The sequence below is a fragment of the Enoplosus armatus genome, chromosome 3 (genome assembly GCF_043641665.1).
Source record: "Enoplosus armatus isolate fEnoArm2 chromosome 3, fEnoArm2.hap1, whole genome shotgun sequence".
Lineage (NCBI taxonomy): Eukaryota > Metazoa > Chordata > Actinopteri > Centrarchiformes > Enoplosidae > Enoplosus > Enoplosus armatus.
This window is the reverse complement of record NC_092182.1, coordinates 14,697,643-14,715,580: the sequence shown is the minus strand read 5'-3', so window position 1 is coordinate 14,715,580 and position 17,938 is coordinate 14,697,643. Positions and strand designations below refer to the sequence as shown.

General features: G+C 40.0%; 1 protein-coding gene across 1 annotated transcript in view; it reads left to right on the top strand.

Annotated features, from left to right (window-relative positions):
- Positions 1 to 1,103: 1,103 nt before the first annotated feature.
- LOC139283161 (uncharacterized) overlaps positions 1,104 to 17,938 on the top strand; it is a 31,161-nt gene continuing 14,326 nt past the window's right edge. Inside the window, 42 exon segments of the mRNA XM_070903119.1 lie at positions 1,104 to 1,307; positions 1,439 to 1,582; positions 1,669 to 1,825; positions 2,059 to 2,086; positions 2,198 to 2,309; positions 2,510 to 2,602; positions 2,905 to 2,968; positions 3,048 to 3,146; positions 3,234 to 3,337; positions 3,476 to 3,614; positions 3,744 to 3,862; positions 3,966 to 4,115; positions 4,198 to 4,368; positions 4,458 to 4,764; positions 5,019 to 5,089; positions 5,610 to 5,708; positions 5,915 to 6,021; positions 6,097 to 6,220; positions 6,325 to 6,461; positions 7,102 to 7,357; positions 7,439 to 7,681; positions 7,773 to 7,949; positions 8,035 to 8,180; positions 8,272 to 8,362; positions 8,573 to 8,962; positions 9,081 to 9,207; positions 9,313 to 9,431; positions 9,534 to 9,730; positions 9,906 to 10,089; positions 10,171 to 10,336; positions 10,588 to 10,712; positions 10,796 to 10,854; positions 10,856 to 10,911; positions 10,914 to 11,104; positions 11,201 to 11,404; positions 11,502 to 11,579; positions 11,581 to 11,655; positions 12,027 to 12,197; positions 12,294 to 12,398; positions 13,035 to 13,130; positions 13,276 to 13,407; positions 15,536 to 15,615. Coding sequence (XP_070759220.1) covers positions 1,104 to 1,307; positions 1,439 to 1,582; positions 1,669 to 1,825; positions 2,059 to 2,086; positions 2,198 to 2,309; positions 2,510 to 2,602; positions 2,905 to 2,968; positions 3,048 to 3,146; positions 3,234 to 3,337; positions 3,476 to 3,614; positions 3,744 to 3,862; positions 3,966 to 4,115; positions 4,198 to 4,368; positions 4,458 to 4,764; positions 5,019 to 5,089; positions 5,610 to 5,708; positions 5,915 to 6,021; positions 6,097 to 6,220; positions 6,325 to 6,461; positions 7,102 to 7,357; positions 7,439 to 7,681; positions 7,773 to 7,949; positions 8,035 to 8,180; positions 8,272 to 8,362; positions 8,573 to 8,962; positions 9,081 to 9,207; positions 9,313 to 9,431; positions 9,534 to 9,730; positions 9,906 to 10,089; positions 10,171 to 10,336; positions 10,588 to 10,712; positions 10,796 to 10,854; positions 10,856 to 10,911; positions 10,914 to 11,104; positions 11,201 to 11,404; positions 11,502 to 11,579; positions 11,581 to 11,655; positions 12,027 to 12,197; positions 12,294 to 12,398; positions 13,035 to 13,130; positions 13,276 to 13,407; positions 15,536 to 15,615 — 5,897 coding nt within the window.

Genomic DNA, 17,938 nt, shown 5'->3' with positions numbered 1-17,938 from the left:
AGGCTGGAATGTTTTCTGAGGTGCTTCGTAACAGGATGCTGAAATACATCTGACATGTAATTAACAGAAGCGTTCAATGCATTTGTCAACAATTGCAAAAGTAAGAGCTGGGGCATTTGTGAGCTGGAGGCTATATTTGCTCTAAGTCCTAATAAGACTGTAAAGAAAGGCCAGGCATATTGAATAGCACCTTTTATCGCAACTTAATCGCACCACAAGAGAATACTTTCACTGCATCCTAGGTGTCACCTTTCTTAGGAGAGAAAGTATAATGGACCATAATGGGATCTTAAATTAGCTTCAGCTGAACACTTGGCCCTATTCTCAAGAGATGTTTGAAACAATGTCAAAGTTTGTTTGAGAGTATAACAAACTTAAATGTGTGCATGCAGATTGACAACATAATCCTATAAAAAAAGACTGTCCGGCTCACATAAAGATTTTGTTTAATAGCTTAATTTTTAATTTTCAGATATATAAAAAAGTAACTAAAGAATACAGTGTTTTTCGATTATTCCTAGTAGTTAATAATTTTGCACAAAGTACAAAGTACAACATAAGGAAGTGTTAAGATGCATATTCATAACCAGCTGGTTGGTTTTTGGACAGGAATCTGATTTCACTCTGGGTTTTGTTCTGTTTGTTTTTGTATTAAAGAGGATAAGGTGACACCAGTTGTGATGATGAGGTGGGGAAGCCATCTGACATCATTCTTAGACAAGCTCAGTGACCTAAACAGGAGGGTTGCCCCTGCGTGGTGTCCAGAGATTTCAGTATAAAAGAAGCACTCATAGGCTTGTCAAAAGTTTTGGACTGACAGGCTTCCAACGAAGGTGAGTCCTCTATCGCGCTTTTTGCAGTGATCAGCGCTTTCAGCTTTAGTGAGACATTTCTTTTTCTAACTTGACTTTGACTTTTTTTTAGTATCCGCAAAACAACTGCATCACTTGGCAACAAAAAGGTAAATAACGCTCATGCAATCAGTGACTTGAAGATGTATTAATAAGCCATGCACTTTTTATTTTATTGAATCTAATTGTGAAATATCTTTTTTAAAGACAAACTTCATTATTTCATTTATACTTTATTTTTACAGAGGTGCCATGAGTAGCGACGCGGAAATGGAGTGTTTTGGCCCGGCGGCCATATACCTCCGGAAGTCTGAAAGGGAGAGAATAGAGGCTCAAAACACTCCCTTTGATGCCAAAACAGCTTATTACGTGGTGGAGCCCACTCAGATGTATTTGAAGGGGAAACTAGTGAAGAAGGAGGGCGGCAAAGCCACAGTTGAAATTCAGGGTGGGAAGGTATGTAGCCATCTATTATCATATCATACAATACAATAGACACAAGTAAAGGTAATGACTGCATATCCTCACACTTTATTTCATAATGGTGCTACATATTCTTAAAGTAATTCTTCACTGTTTTGCTGCAGAACCTCACTGTAAAGGATGATGAAGTCTTCCCCATGAACCCCCCAAAGTTTGATAAGATTGAGGACATGGCCATGATGACCCACCTCAGCGAGCCTTCTGTGCTGTATAACCTCAAAGAGCGCTATGCAGCATGGATGATCTACGTGAGACCAGTTTGAACATGAAACAAAACTAGCTGTGTGTATGTATGAAGGTGACATCTAATATGTATGTCCTCTTCTTAAAACAGACCTACTCAGGGCTGTTCTGCGTCACTGTGAACCCCTACAAGTGGCTCCCAGTGTATGACTCTGTGGTTGTCACAGGATACAGAGGCAAAAAGAGGATTGAGGCTCCACCCCACATCTTCTCCATCTCTGATAACGCCTATCAGTTCATGCTCCAAGGTATCCGTTCGTTTTTAAGGTGCCCTGAAGGGCCACTCTATAAGAGAAGCCAGCCTTTAAAAATGATACACGGTTTTGATACCCTCACAACGATTTGTTGTCACTGGTAAACATGCAATTTATGGTGACACTCTGACTGCTGTAATATGGAAAATATAATGCAACAATACTATTTAAGACAAATGAATGCAATAATACAATGTGTGTGTGTTCAAATTTCATTCTCTCAACAGATCGTGAGAATCAGTCAATCCTGATTACGTAAGTCAATGCAAAAGAGCCCTAATTTGGACTGATATAACTGATTATTTCCGTACTGTATTACGTCTGACTTACACCAACACATGTGTCATATAATTGTCTGCATTCTAGCGGAGAATCCGGTGCAGGAAAGACTGTCAACACCAAACGTGTCATCCAGTACTTTGCGACAATCGCAGTGGCTGGAGGAAAGAAGTCAGAACAGGTTTCTGGCAAGATGCAGGTAAGAGAAGTTGAACAATATTAATTTGAAATCTAAAATGAAAAGAGGCAGAGTATCATCCCATTGACAAAATGAATGTTATTTCAACGGGTCAGTGAGTCAGTTCCTGGAAAAATGGAGGTAAATAATGTGATATGCTGTACATATGTATATCTATGAAAATGTAAATACAAACACATGTCATGCAACATTGTTTTAAGGGGTCGCTGGAAGATCAAATCATTGCAGCCAATCCCCTGCTGGAGGCTTATGGTAATGCCAAAACTGTGAGGAATGACAACTCATCCCGCTTTGTAAGTTTTGGTTCACAAAATCCTGCTGCTTTAAAAAAGTGTCTGTTTTTAACATGGTCTGTTCGCCTCAGTATTGTTGTTTGTCTTTACACTATAGAATGTAATGTAAAGAAGCATGCTGTCTTTGTTTGTAATGCACTAAATACTTTTTTTGGTAGGTTTTTATGATTTGATCATTTAACTGTGTGTAGTGCGAGTGGAAATACCCATAGGATAGGATCCAAGTAACAACATTTACTGCCATGTGCACTAGCACAGTGAGTCACAAATACACCCACACTGATAACTGCATTCTTCTGTAGGGTAAATTCATCAGAATCCATTTTGGATCAACTGGAAAGTTGGCATCAGCTGATATTGAAACATGTAAGCTTCCAGCTTATCATTATCCAGAAGGTTTGATGTAAGGACAAACTGTAAACCAGCTTATTGTTTTGTTTTACAGATCTGCTGGAGAAGTCTCGAGTGACGTTCCAGCTGTCTGCTGAGAGGAGCTACCACATCTTCTATCAGCTCGCAACAGGCCACAAACCTGAGCTGATAGGTGAGCAGTTTAGCCATTTATCATTTTATAGAATAAATACATGCTTCACCTGAATCTGTATAATGAAATATAATAAATATATTTCAGAGGCACTTCTCATCTCCACCAACCCTTACGACTTCCCCATGATCAGTCATGGTGAAATCACTGTCAAGAGCATCAATGATGTTGAGGAGTTCATTGCCACTGATGTGAGTACACACGCTGCACAATACACAGTAACCCATTGTTTGTAAAAAAGGATCCTTAACTGAAGGACAAAAATAATATAAACAACCTAAAAGAAACATGTCGCATTAAATCTGTGATTTTGATTAATAATTCTGCAGACTGCCATTGACATCCTGGGCTTCACCTCAGAAGAAAAGATGGGCATCTACAAGCTGACTGGAGCTGTGATGCATCATGGAAACATGAAGTTTAAGCAGAAGCAGCGTGAGGAGCAGGCGGAGCCCGATGGCACTGAGGGTAAATGCTTGAGTAACATTTCTTAATATCGTAAAACTCCTATTTACATATTTTTTTTAGATTTATTTTCACGTCATACATTTAATCAGAGTTCCACTTAGTGATCTTTGTGGTTTCTGTTTTTATCAGAGGCTGATAAAATCGCCTACCTCATGGGCTTGAACTCTGCTGATATGCTCAAAGCTTTATGTTACCCAAGAGTCAAGGTCGGCAATGAAATGGTGGTTAAAGGTCAAACTGTGCCACAGGTAATTTACATAAAAATATTAGTCCATGAACATAAATGTATTCATTAATATGAAAATACCACTTGTTCCGTATAAGTGGAACTCAACCTCTTTCAATCTTTAGGTGCATAATTCAGTGATGGCTCTCTCCAAGTCTGTCTATGAGAAAATGTTCTTGTGGATGGTCATCAGGATTAATGAGATGCTGGACACAAAGCAGCCCAGAAACTTTTTCATCGGTGTCTTAGACATTGCAGGGTTTGAAATCTTTGATGTAAGTAAACAGCATATTGCACTTTTACAGAGAGAACCAGCACAATGAAAGTTAGACACTGTATCTTCTCTCTTGTCTCAAGTTCAACAGCTTGGAGCAACTGTGCATCAACTTCACCAATGAAAAGCTGCAACAGTTTTTCAACCACCACATGTTCGTCCTGGAGCAAGAAGAGTACAAGAAAGAGGGAATTGAATGGGAGTTCATTGACTTTGGCATGGACTTGGCTGCCTGCATTGAGCTGATTGAGAAGGTAATACAGGAGGCTGTTTTAACAATGATTAAAACATGTCCATAGTATGACAGGACAGGATTTTTATTCTGTGTCATTTGTGTTAACAGCCAATGGGCATCTTCTCCATCCTTGAAGAGGAGTGCATGTTCCCCAAGGCAACAGACATCACCTTCAAGAACAAACTGTATGACCAGCATCTTGGTAAAAGTGCCCCCTTCCAGAAACCCAAACCTGCCAAAGGCAAAGCTGAGGCCCATTTCTCCCTGGTGCACTATGCTGGCACTGTTGACTACAATGTTGTTGGCTGGCTGGATAAGAACAAAGATCCCCTGAACGACTCAGTGGTTCAGCTCTACCAGAAGTCTTCAGTGAAGCTGTTGGCTCACCTCTATGCATCACATGCCTCAACAGAAGGTATAGTTGTTTATATTTAAGGTACTACACGACATGTGGGATGGAGGGAAACATAATGTATCATGGTCATTTCAGCCAGACGTCACCAGTACAATTCATAGTTTATCTTTTTACAGGGAAGGAATAAGTGAAGCTGAGGGGGTTTATACAAAGTCACCCCCAAACTATTCTAAGATAAAACTATAAAAAGCTTTTCAGCAACATCAATACCATCATACTTGGAAATAATTTATGACTGTAAATGCTTTTTACAGATGGCAAAGGTGGAAAGAAGGCTGGCAAGAAGAAGGGTGGCTCCTTCCAGACAGTATCAGCTCTCTTCAGGGTAATTTTTATTTTTATACATTTTATGGTCACTTTTATATACTTCTATGAATGACTGTGTTCACTGTGCAGGGGATTGTTCATAATAGGTCATCCTAACACAAAACTTTACATGAGAAGTATGCATGTAGTTTATCAGTGAAAGATTTCTTCTTGTAGAGCAGGCCAGGTTTGCTACCTGAGTGCACTGCAGATTAAGGTGGTGTATTGATTGGGGAGAGCTTCAACAAGGGTGGACTGGGTTCAGTCTCCTGGTACAGTAAACTGTGGGGTAAGCAAGCAAAATGACAAATTCTTAAGATTATCTGTAAAACATGTATGAATGAAAAAAACATTTTTGAGGTAAAACCAAAACCATATGTTTAAAGTTCAGAAGCAGCACAAAACCTCTCACTTTCAGCCTCTACAAACTGAAACTTCAATGGGAAGCTCATTTAGTTGCCACCCTTTCTATTTTTTTGTGCTATTACATTACATTATCTAAACGTTATGAAAATAATAAATGTTTTATCCACCAACAGGAAAACTTGGGTAAGCTGATGACCAACTTAAGGAGCACTCACCCACACTTTGTGCGCTGTCTGATTCCCAATGAGTCAAAAACACCAGGTAGGACAGAAGTCCCATGTTCCTCACAACAATTCAGATAAGAGAGGTCATTTTCATGAACCCATACCAACCCCTCACATTCATCTTCATCTATAATTAGCCTGTCCGTCCCATAGTTGCTGTTTCAAAGCAGCACCTCTACAGAACAGCTGACCTGTGCAAGGGCTTCTTGTTGATCACATTGGGTGTCCTTATTGCTGTTTAAGGTCTCATGGAGAACTTCCTGGTCATCCACCAGCTGAGGTGTAACGGTGTGCTGGAAGGTATCAGGATCTGCAGGAAAGGTTTCCCCAGCAGAATCCTCTATGGCGACTTCAAGCAGAGGTACAGTCGCTATTTCTGTACCTCTTAGTCCACATATGTACATTCTGATGATCTAATTTAAATAAATCCTTTCAGATACAAAGTATTGAATGCTAGTGTCATCCCTGAGGGACAGTTCATTGACAACAAGAAGGCCTCAGAGAAACTACTGGAATCCATAAGCGTGGACAAATCACAGTACAGATTTGGCCATACCAAGGTGAATGAACAAACTTAATTACAATCATTAATAATAATGAAATCACTGTGTAGTGAAAAAATGTTGTTGTTGTTTTAAGTCAATGTTATTACATCTATCATCAGGTATTCTTCAAGGCTGGACTACTGGGTACGCTGGAGGAGATGAGAGATGAGAAACTGGTTGAACTGGTCACAATGACTCAGGCTCTCTGCAGAGGTTACCTGATGAGACGAGAATTTGTCAAAATGATGCAGAGAAGGTGGGCTGAGTATCTTTGTTACAAATATACTGTGGTACTAGGTTATGTCAGTTGTTTAGGCAGCATATTCTTGACACTTCCAAGAGCTATAAGTGTGAATGAAGTTACTGGAAGGCTGGCTTGCTGTTGTAGAGGTTATGTAGGGGTGCTTCAAAGTGGTCGCTCCTGGCTAATAATTAATACATTTCAGTTCAGTAGATACTGTAGCAGTGGTGGGGAAAGTATATGTCTGACATCCTAATGAGATCCAGGAGGACGTAGGAGTCTGCTCCACGAGCTCTGCAGACTATGACTACTAGGAATGAATGATGAATGATGATTGGTCTTATTCCTGACTAAAATCGTCATAGTTATTGAATGTCAGGTTTTATTCAGTGCCGTGGCAAGTGCAAGCCACTGGGTAGACTGCTAGAGGGTAAATGAAGCAGTCATTAGCATCATTAGCATCAATTCTTAATTCTCTATATTGTTAAGATTTCGAGATTTAATTTCTACACACAATAAGGAATATAAGGACTGATACTGCAGCAATAAGAAACAGTTACACCTAACTGTCCTTTTGTCTTAAATAAGTGTGTGTTTTCTATAAAACTGGGCAAGAGAAGAAAAATTCTGACTTTTCTGTGTCTTGTGTCACCAGGGAAGCCATTTACTCCATCCAGTACAACATCCGCTCTTTCATGAATGTCAAAACCTGGCCATGGATGAAGCTGTACTTCAGAATAAAGCCTCTGCTGAAAAGTGCCGAGACTGAAAAGGAGATGGCGCAAATGAAGGAGGACTTTGAAAAGACCAAAGAGGAGCTAGCAAAGGCTCTGGCTAAGAAGAAAGAACTGGAGGAGAAGATGGTTTCTCTGCTGCAGGAGAAGAATGACCTGCAGCTACAAATTCAGTCTGTATGTTAAAAAAAATAAAGAGGGAATCACTTTTTAAAGTTCAATAAATATTGTTTTAACTCTATGTCATATCAAATCTAGGAAGGTGAAAACCTCAGTGATGCAGAGGAAAGATGTGAGGGGCTCATTAAAGCAAAAATCCAGCTTGAGGCCAAAGTCAAAGAAACGGCTGAGAGACTGGAGGATGAGGAAGAAATGAATGCTGAGCTGACGGCAAAGAAGAGGAAGCTGGAGGACGAGTGCTCTGAGTTGAAGAAAGACATTGATGACTTGGAGCTCACCCTGGCCAAAGTGGAAAAGGAGAAACATGCCACTGAGAACAAGGTTCATGTCTCATTTCAGATTTTTAAACTGTGCTTATCAGAAATAAACTGTGATCAAATATTAAATTGTTTTATTTATAATAAATATTTAGGTAAAGAACCTGGTTGAGGAGATGGCATCTCAAGATGAGACTATTGCCAAATTGTCCAAAGAGAAGAAAGCCCTCCAAGAGGCCCATCAGCAGACCCTTGATGACCTGCAGGCAGAGGAAGACAAAGTCAACACTCTGACGAAGGCCAAGACCAAGCTGGAGCAGCAAGTGGACGATGTAAGAGGCTGTGTCTTTGTTTGAAACGCCAAAGTTTTTTCTATATTTCCACTGGTACTCATTACACTATATGTGAATGCACTAGCTTGAAGGTTCTCTGGAGCAAGAAAAGAAGCTCCGTATGGATCTCGAGCGATCAAAAAGGAAGCTTGAAGGGGATCTGAAACTTGCCCATGAATCCTTAATGGATCTGGAGAATGACAAGCAGCAGTCTGAGGAGAAAATAAAAAAGTATGTAAGAATGAGAATGTAATTTATGGCCTCCACAATTCCCAAAATGACTGTGTACATCTAACATTTTTCATTGTTTTTGCTAACAAAGGAGGGACTTTGAGATGAGCCAACTTCTCGGCAAGATAGAGGATGAACAGGCACTTGGTGTTCAACTTCATAAGAAGATCAAGGAACTGCAGGTGATGTGTAGATATGTAATTGGGCTTTGTGGAGGGAAAGTTTGTTGAATGTTTGTGATTGTGTCTCAAAAAGATATATGTTTACAGTAATCTTTCTCATGGAAGTGATTGAATTGATGAAGCAATTCAGACCCAAAACATTTTGAGCATTTGAAGTAAGGCACACAGATAATTTGAACATGACTATAAACTCTTTTTTTTGCATCACAGGCTCGTATTGAGGAGCTGGAGGAGGAGATTGAGGCTGAGCGGGCTGCTCGGGCCAAGGTGGAGAAGCAGAGGTCTGATCTCTCCAGGGAACTTGAGGAGATCAGCGAGAGGCTCGAAGAAGCTGGCGGAGCAACGTCTGTTCAGATAGAGATGAACAAGAAGCGCGAGGCCGAGTTTCAGAAGCTGCGTCGGGATCTGGAAGAGTCCACCCTGCAGCACGAGGCCACCGCTGCAGCTCTCCGCAAGAAGCAGGCTGACAGTGTGGCAGAGCTGGGAGAACAGATCGATAACCTCCAGAGAGTCAAACAGAAGCTGGAGAAAGAGAAGAGCGAATACAAGATGGAGATTGATGACCTCAGCAGCAATATGGAGGCTGTCGCCAAATCAAAAGTACAATTTACAAATTTTGCTTTTATTTAAAGAATTACCAAATACATGTTGTATCACCTACAGAAGCATTATAACTACAGTGGACTTACTGAAACATCGTGTTGATTTGTGTCCGTAGGGTAGCCTAGAGAAAATGTGCCGTTCTCTTGAGGATCAACTAAGTGAATTAAAGACCAAGAATGAAGAACATGTGCGTCAATTAAATGAAATTAATGTTCAAAGATCAAGACTGATGACTGAAAATGGTGAGTGTAACATCTGGGATGAGAATAATGAAACAATCTGAACCTGTAATTAGCACAAGTCACTAAACAAAGATGTTGAGTAATTTCTTATGTATTTCCAATCAGGGGAATTTGGTCGTCAGTTGGAGGAAAAAGAGTCTCTTGTTTCACAGCTTATGAGGGGAAAACAGGCTTATATTCACCAAATCGAGGAGCTCAAAAAGCACCTTGAGGAAGAAGTTAAGGTACTGCCGTATGCTTTTGTTTAATGTAACAACAAATTATCTAATATATTTCTTAATGATAAGAAATTTGATTAGCCACATTATATATTATGTCATTATTAGTCCAAGAACGCCCTGGCTCATGCTGTTCAGTCGGCTCGCCATGACTGCGACCTGCTCAGAGAGCAGTATGAGGAGGAGCAGGAGGCCAAGTCTGAGCTGCAGCGTGCGATGTCCAAGGCCAACAGCGAGGTGGCTCAGTGGAGATCCAAATACGAGACTGATGCCATTCAGCGCACTGAGGAGCTGGAGGAGGCCAAGTAAGTCATTGCAATTTTAACTTAACACTATCAATGACACATTTAAGCACTTCCATTGTAGCACTGAGCACACTTTCAGTTGGTTGTTTGGGAGGGATGCACCTACATAGGAGTCTGACATCACACTGTTGTCACATTCATTGATTCTATAACTCATCATGATATGTTTTATCAGGAAAAAGCTTGCCCAGCGTCTACAGGATGCAGAGGAATCCATCGAGGCTGTGAATGCAAAATGTGCCTCTCTGGAAAAGACAAAACAGAGACTGCAGGGTGAAGTGGAAGACCTGATGATCGATGTGGAGAGAGCTAACTCTCTGGCTGCTAACCTCGACAAGAAGCAAAGGAACTTTGACAAGGTTGGATATTTTTGTAGTGCACTGGCTCAACTGGTGAACGTGAGGTGACAGAAAACACTTACCTGTTTCTTACATGTTCAGGTTCTTGCTGAGTGGAAGCAGAAGTACGAGGAGAGCCAGGCAGAGCTGGAGGGATCTCAGAAGGAGGCGCGAGCTCTAAGCACAGAGATGTTTAAAATGAAAAACTCCTATGAAGAAGCTCTGGACCACCTGGAGACCCTGAAAAGGGAGAACAAGAACCTGCAACGTAAGACAACAAGTCCTGCGTGTGATTGTTGACCTTAAGTACATTATTTACTAAATATGTCACATTCAAGAATGAGGAAAAAGAAAACTTGCAGCATATGGGAAATTAAGTTAGATTGTTTTTCTAAACATGACACTCCAAATATCGAAGTAGAGAAAATGAGATAAAGAATTTATGCAATACTATGATGACAACACTAAACTTTGTTGACAACAAATACTAATGTATTATGTGTTTTTTTTTCTCAACAGAGGAAATCACAGATTTGACTGAACATATTGGTGAATCAGGAAAGACAATTCATGAACTGGAAAAGGGGAAGAAGATAGTAGAGAACGAGAAAGCAGAAATCCAGACTGCCCTAGAGGAGGCGGAGGTATTTAAAATGACTGTATTTAAAACTTCTGTATCCTTAATACTTAATGTTGAAGTTTTCCACATTACATTTTCATTTTGTAGGCTACACTGGAGCACGAAGAATCAAAGATCCTCCGTGTCCAGCTGGAGCTCACCCAGGTGAAAAATGAAATTGACAGAAAAGTCGCAGAGAAGGACGAGGAGATGGAGCAGATCAAGAGGAACAGCCAGAGAGTGATCGAGACCATGCAGAGCACTTTGGATGCCGAGATCAGGAGCAGGAACGATGCCCTGAGAGTCAAGAAGAAGATGGAGGGAGACCTCAACGAGATGGAGATTCAGCTGAGCCACGCCAACCGCCAGGCAGCTGAAGCCCAGAAACAGCTGAGGAACGTGCAGGGACAGCTTAAGGTCTGGCATAAAAATGCATGAATATGTACAAAAATACAGACAAGTCATATCAAAGGTGTAAATTGCTAAATGGAATTTGAATTATCTTGAATTCAGGATGCCCAGCTGCACCTTGATGAAGCTCTCCGAAGTCAGGAAGACATGAGGGAGCAGGTCGCCATGGTGGAGCGCAGGAACAACCTGATGCTGGCTGAGATCGAGGAGCTGAGAGCTGCACTGGAGCAGACGGAGAGAGGCCGCAAAGTGGCTGAACAGGAGCTGATGGATGCCAGCGAGCGCGTGGGGCTGCTGCACTCTCAGGTATTATAACTGTATTTTATGAGTACCACTAAATACAAGACAATTTAGTGAATGTATAAAAAATTGGAAACCTCACCATATTTTGTTTTTCCTTTAGAACATAAATCTCTTAAACACTAAAAGGAAGTTGGAAGCCGACCTTGTCCAGATCCAAGGTGAAGTGGAAGACTCTGTCCAGGAAGCAAGAAATGCTGAAGAAAAGGCCAAGAAGGCCATCACTGATGTGAGATCTGTATTTTAGCATGCGCTTAGTGCTTCAAGTTAGTAGGTAAAACAATGTTGGAAAATATTGCTATACATATATTCTAGCAATGCAGCTTGGTTATATAACAGTAGTAGCAGCTAGGAGATCTAGTCTAGCCACATGCAGACCTCATGTCATTTGTAGTGGAGATGTTTTATAACACAGACTTTTGTTCATTCAAACTGAAGAAACTGATGAAAAATATGACACTGACTTTATGGATGTTATAATTCTAGTATAACTTAATATGTATTGTTTTATATTTACAGCTGAACAATATTCTGTAGTAATCTTACCTTTTGTTTTACACTTCAAACTAGGCCTCATTTTCCCTGATCATTCTGCTTATTGGCCTTCTTACAATTACTACATGTTTAGGCTGCCATGATGGCTGAAGAGCTGAAGAAGGAGCAGGACACCAGTTCTCATTTGGAGAGGATGAAGAAGAACCTGGAGGTGACAGTGAAGGACCTGCAGCACCGTCTGGATGAAGCTGAGAATCTGGCCATGAAGGGCGGCAAGAAGCAGCTCCAGAAACTGGAGGCTAGGGTGAGTTCACTACAGAGAAACTATGTTTTATATTACTTACCTGTTAAAAACATATTCGGTCCTGTCACCATAAAATCTGAACTTCTTATTTTCAAGGTCCGAGAGCTTGAGGGCGAGGTCGAGGCTGAGCAGAGACGCGGAGCTGAAGCTGTGAAAGGAGTCCGCAAATATGAGCGCAGAGTGAAGGAACTGACTTATCAGGTACAGAGAACCAAAACATAAATTATACATTGTCCACCTAAAAATTTAATCAAACAGTGAAGCAACTGCTTGTTATCATATCATATTTTTCTGAAGCAATTCTATAATTTGTGCTGCTGAAGACAAACTGGATGTAGGATACATTACAAACCCCTAGAGGGCATGAATTACCATCATATGTCTGAAGCTCCAACGCTGCTTGACATGCTGCAGTGTTATAGAGTCGACCCCAGCTAAGAATAAACATGCAGCTATAAATACATGTGCTTATGAACTTATATTAGTATGACCACATGTGTGACATTCATAGGTATGTTTAACACATATTCACGATGAAAATTTGGAGGAGGAGGAGCTCTTGCATGTACTCTCTCACAGGCAGCTTGATTGACAGAGAGACGCAGTGTTTTTTCGTGCCAAGTGGTAAAGATGAAAATATGTACATTTCTCTGCTGTTGTGCATTAATTCACATCTTCAGTACTTGTAGCCTGTTCGGCTGTCCTTGCTCTTGTCAGTCTTGTGCGAATGTGCTGTGTGCTCTCAAGTGGTTTGGAAGATATTCCTAAAACACGATGGGAGGATGGTATTCGCTTTAGTGTTGGTCTCAAACGGACTATACTGTATACCGCCTCTAGACTGAGGAGGACAAGAAGAATATTGCCCGACTTCAGGATCTGGTGGACAAGCTGCAGCTGAAAGTGAAATCCTACAAGAGGCAGTCTGAGGAAGCTGTGAGTGTGAAGTATTCGACACATGCAACGCAAATATGCGTCACACCAGTAACACCTTTTCTAACACCAGAGGACTGACGGCGTGATGATTTAATGACTGTGTGGTTTACATCTCATACAACTGGTTTAACTTCGTGCTTTCCAGGAGGAGCAGGCCAACACTCACCTGTCCAGGTACAGGAAGGTGCAGCACGAGATGGAGGAGGCTCAGGAGCGAGCTGACATCGCAGAGTCTCAGGTCAACAAGCTGAGAGCCAAAAGCCGTGAAATCGTCAGGGTATATTCATTTTTATTTCTTTTCATTCACTATCAATTACACTCTACAATAATATTTATACAAATAATTTCAGTATCTTGACTGAACATCTGGTCTTTAACCACAAACTGCCTGTCTTTTTTGATTTAAAGGGAAAGGAGGCTGAAGAATGAGCATCAATCTTGACAAGACACAGAGCAAGAAATCATACAATATGATGTTTTTGTTTGATGTGTCGAGTGTAACAAGAAATAAATCTGTAAGCAATTGAATGCCTTTTTTTGTATTTGTTGTTAGTGTCACTTAATTCCTTATACAAATGATATATGATATACAAAGTTCAAATGTAAGGTGATATACTTTAAGATAAGGCTTGTACACAGAGATTTGACAATATTTTTACACAAATCCAGCAGTGTCTCTGAAAACCCCTCTGGATTATTTTGAATATACTGTAGTGTAATCACACAAAAAACAATTTCGCTCCATTATTTCATCAACTACATACAAAGATTCCTTTATCATAGCCACTTTGTAAACATTCACAAAACCAAAATGGGAGAACATACATTACATGAATTAGTACTAAAAACTGAAGTTAAAAACAATTAATGACATTCTTTATACATTTAACCAAGTCAAAGAAAATCACTTGTCAGAAATCAGACAAATTATCATGTTTTTCAGGAGACATAAATTTAAATGCTGTTCGTAGCACTGGAAATGAACTGATGTTTTTTTGTGTCTAAATTTGAGCCGCGCAGCTTCATAATTCAAAATAACCTTGTTGTCAACTGTCGCCTGTTATCACGTAAAAGTTCTTTAGGTTACGATAACTGCAAATCTTCACCTTGTGGTGATAATGTTACTGACAGTCTAGTGACCTTACAGTTTCTTTATGTGCTTCAAAACATATGTTGCACCATGTCAAGTTGTGGTCCTGTGATGAAAATAGACCTATTAGTGAACCACAACACACAGGGATACGTCTGCTCTTGTATAGGCAGCGACGGTCTCTGCTTAGGAAACTATACCATTAGAAATACATTTATAGGCGATTAGTCTTTTCAGAATATAGATGTAAGCAAAAAGTGAAAATTTTGCTTTTCACTAAATTGGCAATGAAAGGAAAAAACAAAGATGAGTTTATCTGGATGAAGGAATATTAATAAATTCTTCCAGACCGGGTGGGGAAACGTGATAATATGAGACGATATATCTATGTTTGTCTACCATCAGAGATTAGATTAGATTCCTCTTTAATATCTCAATTGTGGGCAAATCTGTGACCTCTCTGTGGCAATACTGCAGAAGTACTTTAATCAGGAGTATCAGGTATTTAAATCACTTAATTAGCCCAAAACAGACTTATTTATTATTACTTATAATTTTAACTACAAAAGAAATCTGACTTGAGTTTCTGGGAAATTCACTTTATCAAGCTGTGTCTAGTTATTGTAGTATAAAACTACATCTGCCACGATGTTATCCCAATCTGTTTATGTAATGTGTATCGTACATCATGATTCCCATGTTGTATTTTCATTTCTCATTCCATTATTACTTTTTATTTGAGACCTAAGACTTGTTCAATCACAGAAGTGTCAAATTGGACAAAAAATTATCATTAATTGTGTCTTATTAATTTGTAATTTAAAATTGTCTTTATTTATCTGAAATCAAACAGTGCTGAGTTGCAGCAGTTGTTGCTGTATGAAGCTACACAGTACAACAGTAAGATTTGACACACTGAAAATAAACAATAGGAATTTAAAAAAATCTTAAAACTATGATATCCTGATATAAGCATCAGTCGACCAATTTGTTATATTTGAACTTTACTTGCAAAACTGCACTCCTGTTTGAGAGCTGTAAATAACAGTGCCCTTTTGTCAGACAGGAGAGTAAGGCCACCAAGGAAATGCTTTATATCAAAGGCTGTTCCACAGTAAGACTCGAGGCAGTGACAAATGGCTGAACTCTTGAGAACATTGCTGAGGAGACAGCTATATTTGTATTTCTTCCAAATAAGCACACCCAGGAGCATAAGAGATCAAGTATCACATTTTTATTGAGTATATAGGCCTATTTTGTAGGGTGTGAAGTCCTCAGTATTTAGCTCCTAATGCCCTCGCCCCTTCTTTTCCAGTTCAGTGTCATCTTTCATCAAGGAAAGAATGCAAACTACTACACATCATATAACATGATCCCCTCCTCTGGATCCCCTCCGTATGGGGAACAAACACTTGACTTAAGGAAAGGTCAAGCTACAAGCCTGGCCTTGTCTTCAGTTCATCTGTCAGGACACACACTACAACAAGACCATTTAAAGAAAGGGTTTAAAAATACATCTGCACCCTCGAGACAACACAAGTGCCTGTCCCGAAAAACCTGGAGACACAAATCTAATCACCTGTTCACTGCAGATTCCACATTGGATAACAGATCTCTATCCAACAGTTATAGAGTTTACTGCCCCACTGACGGATAAACCAGGACATCAGAATCAGGTTTATTGCCTATAACGATAAACAGAGAAAATATGCAAGAGTCAAGAAACAAAAATAGAAATATTTATGGTAATAAATATGAAATATTATAAAAATGTCTTGCCTTGTTGATGAGGCAAGCTGCATGAGGTTTCGCTCCTCAGTGAATGACTGGGGGGGGGGGTCTCAATAGATTTGTGTCTGGGGTGTGAGGGGTCAGCCACAATCTCACCTGCACGCCTCAGAGTCCTGGAGCCATACAGGTCCTGGAGGGGTGGTAGATTGCAGCCAATCACCTTCTCATCCAGGACACTTCAGGACATCCAGGACACTATGAAGCACGATATGTAGGACAGCTACCAGCTGAGTCACCAGAGGTGCTAAAATAGGTGATATAGTAGGGTCAGAAACATCAAATGGCAGTGGTTCGACCTTCAGATAAAGCTGTCTGTTGTGTTTAAACGTTTGGCTTTCAGCAGCACACACGGGGGATTAGAGGGTCAATGTCTGAGCCCGCCACCCCACCCCACCCCACTGACTGGTTAGACTGTCAGAAATGCAGAGGTGGAATCTGATATGCTGGAAAATATGGGTGAAAGTGATTGAAAAAAGATGTTCAAATGTATGGCGATACAGAATAATAATACATAATATACAGTATGTATACGGAAATGCTTAAAAAAGTGAAAGACTGAATTGAGGTGACTCAAATGTGCTGATTTCAAGTTGTTCTTCATCATTTGTGCTACTAGATTAGTTCATTGTTTGATTAGACTCGTTTTTGTTACTGAAGTTACTGTTATTGTGAAACTCTAATGAGGTTTGTCAGTGAAATGTAGTCCTGCTGAATCATTTACAAATGTAAGTAACAAAACCTTCAGGCTGATAAATGGCAAAGTATTACATGAAAGTTTTTGATTCAAATCCAATTTGAATTTGGAGTTTTTTTTATTTGCCATTTCTTCAGTTTTATTTTGCATTAGCGTGCTAATCTTAAACCCATAATCAATGCACCAGGTATAAACTAAATGTCAAGTCAATTCAGTTTAATTCAGAATGCTTTATTTGTCTCTTACTTGGCAATTTGAGGCTACACAAATACACATAAACAAGTCATTCACACAATCTAAAAATACCGGTATGACAATGCCAGAAAGAGATAGGAAATATGATTAATGACAGTGGCCAATCCATAGCTGGCCATGTCTTTAATGTCAGAGAGGATGAGACTCGCTCTCAAAGTGATCTCTCTTTAATACAAGCTAACAGCAGCTATCTGAATGAAACAGATGCTGTAGTACAGCAGGTCTGTTTACATCACCACTGTTTGTAAACATTGTGGTTGTATTTCTGAATTATACAGTAAGCAGTTGAGAAACACTGTGCAGATTTGACATCTACTGTATTCATTTTGTATATATATCTGAAAATAAATTAATTCTATCAGATGAGATCAAATATGAGCATGAAGTTTAAGAATTTGCCCTTTTTGCGATATTCTAATAACTCTCTCTCTGATGTGGCACTGACAGTGTGAAAGTGTACACAGTGTCCGATTTCAGAGACAGTCCCTAGAAAGCTGAAGCCCTTTGACCTCCTCAAGACCCAGCCAGACGACCCCTTTTTAGGGTGGACACTGTCTGTCATCAGTCTGAGCTCTAGGATTATCACACCCTCATAAACTACGACAGAAATCAGACATCTGAGCGAGCAGATCACGAAACATGTGACAATCTGTAGATCCACAAGAGTAGCGTGAACTTTTAGAGCCGATTGTAGGTCAGAAATTGTGAAAACCAAACCTCAGACTGTGTTGGAGCACTGTCAGTGGGGGGTTAATGGAAACCTGACACTGTTTCCCCTCCAGACAGCTCCTCAGAAGTTATGTACACTTATATCAGTGGCCAGAAGGCATGAACATGGCAACTACAATTTTCACTTCTTACTTTGATATAGTATGTCCAGATCATTCAGAGTCATTTTTTAAAGGTTTATTACTGCCTCGTTAAGTTCCACACTTAAAAGATTTCTTTTTTTGTCTGGATCAGCCATGAAAAGTCATT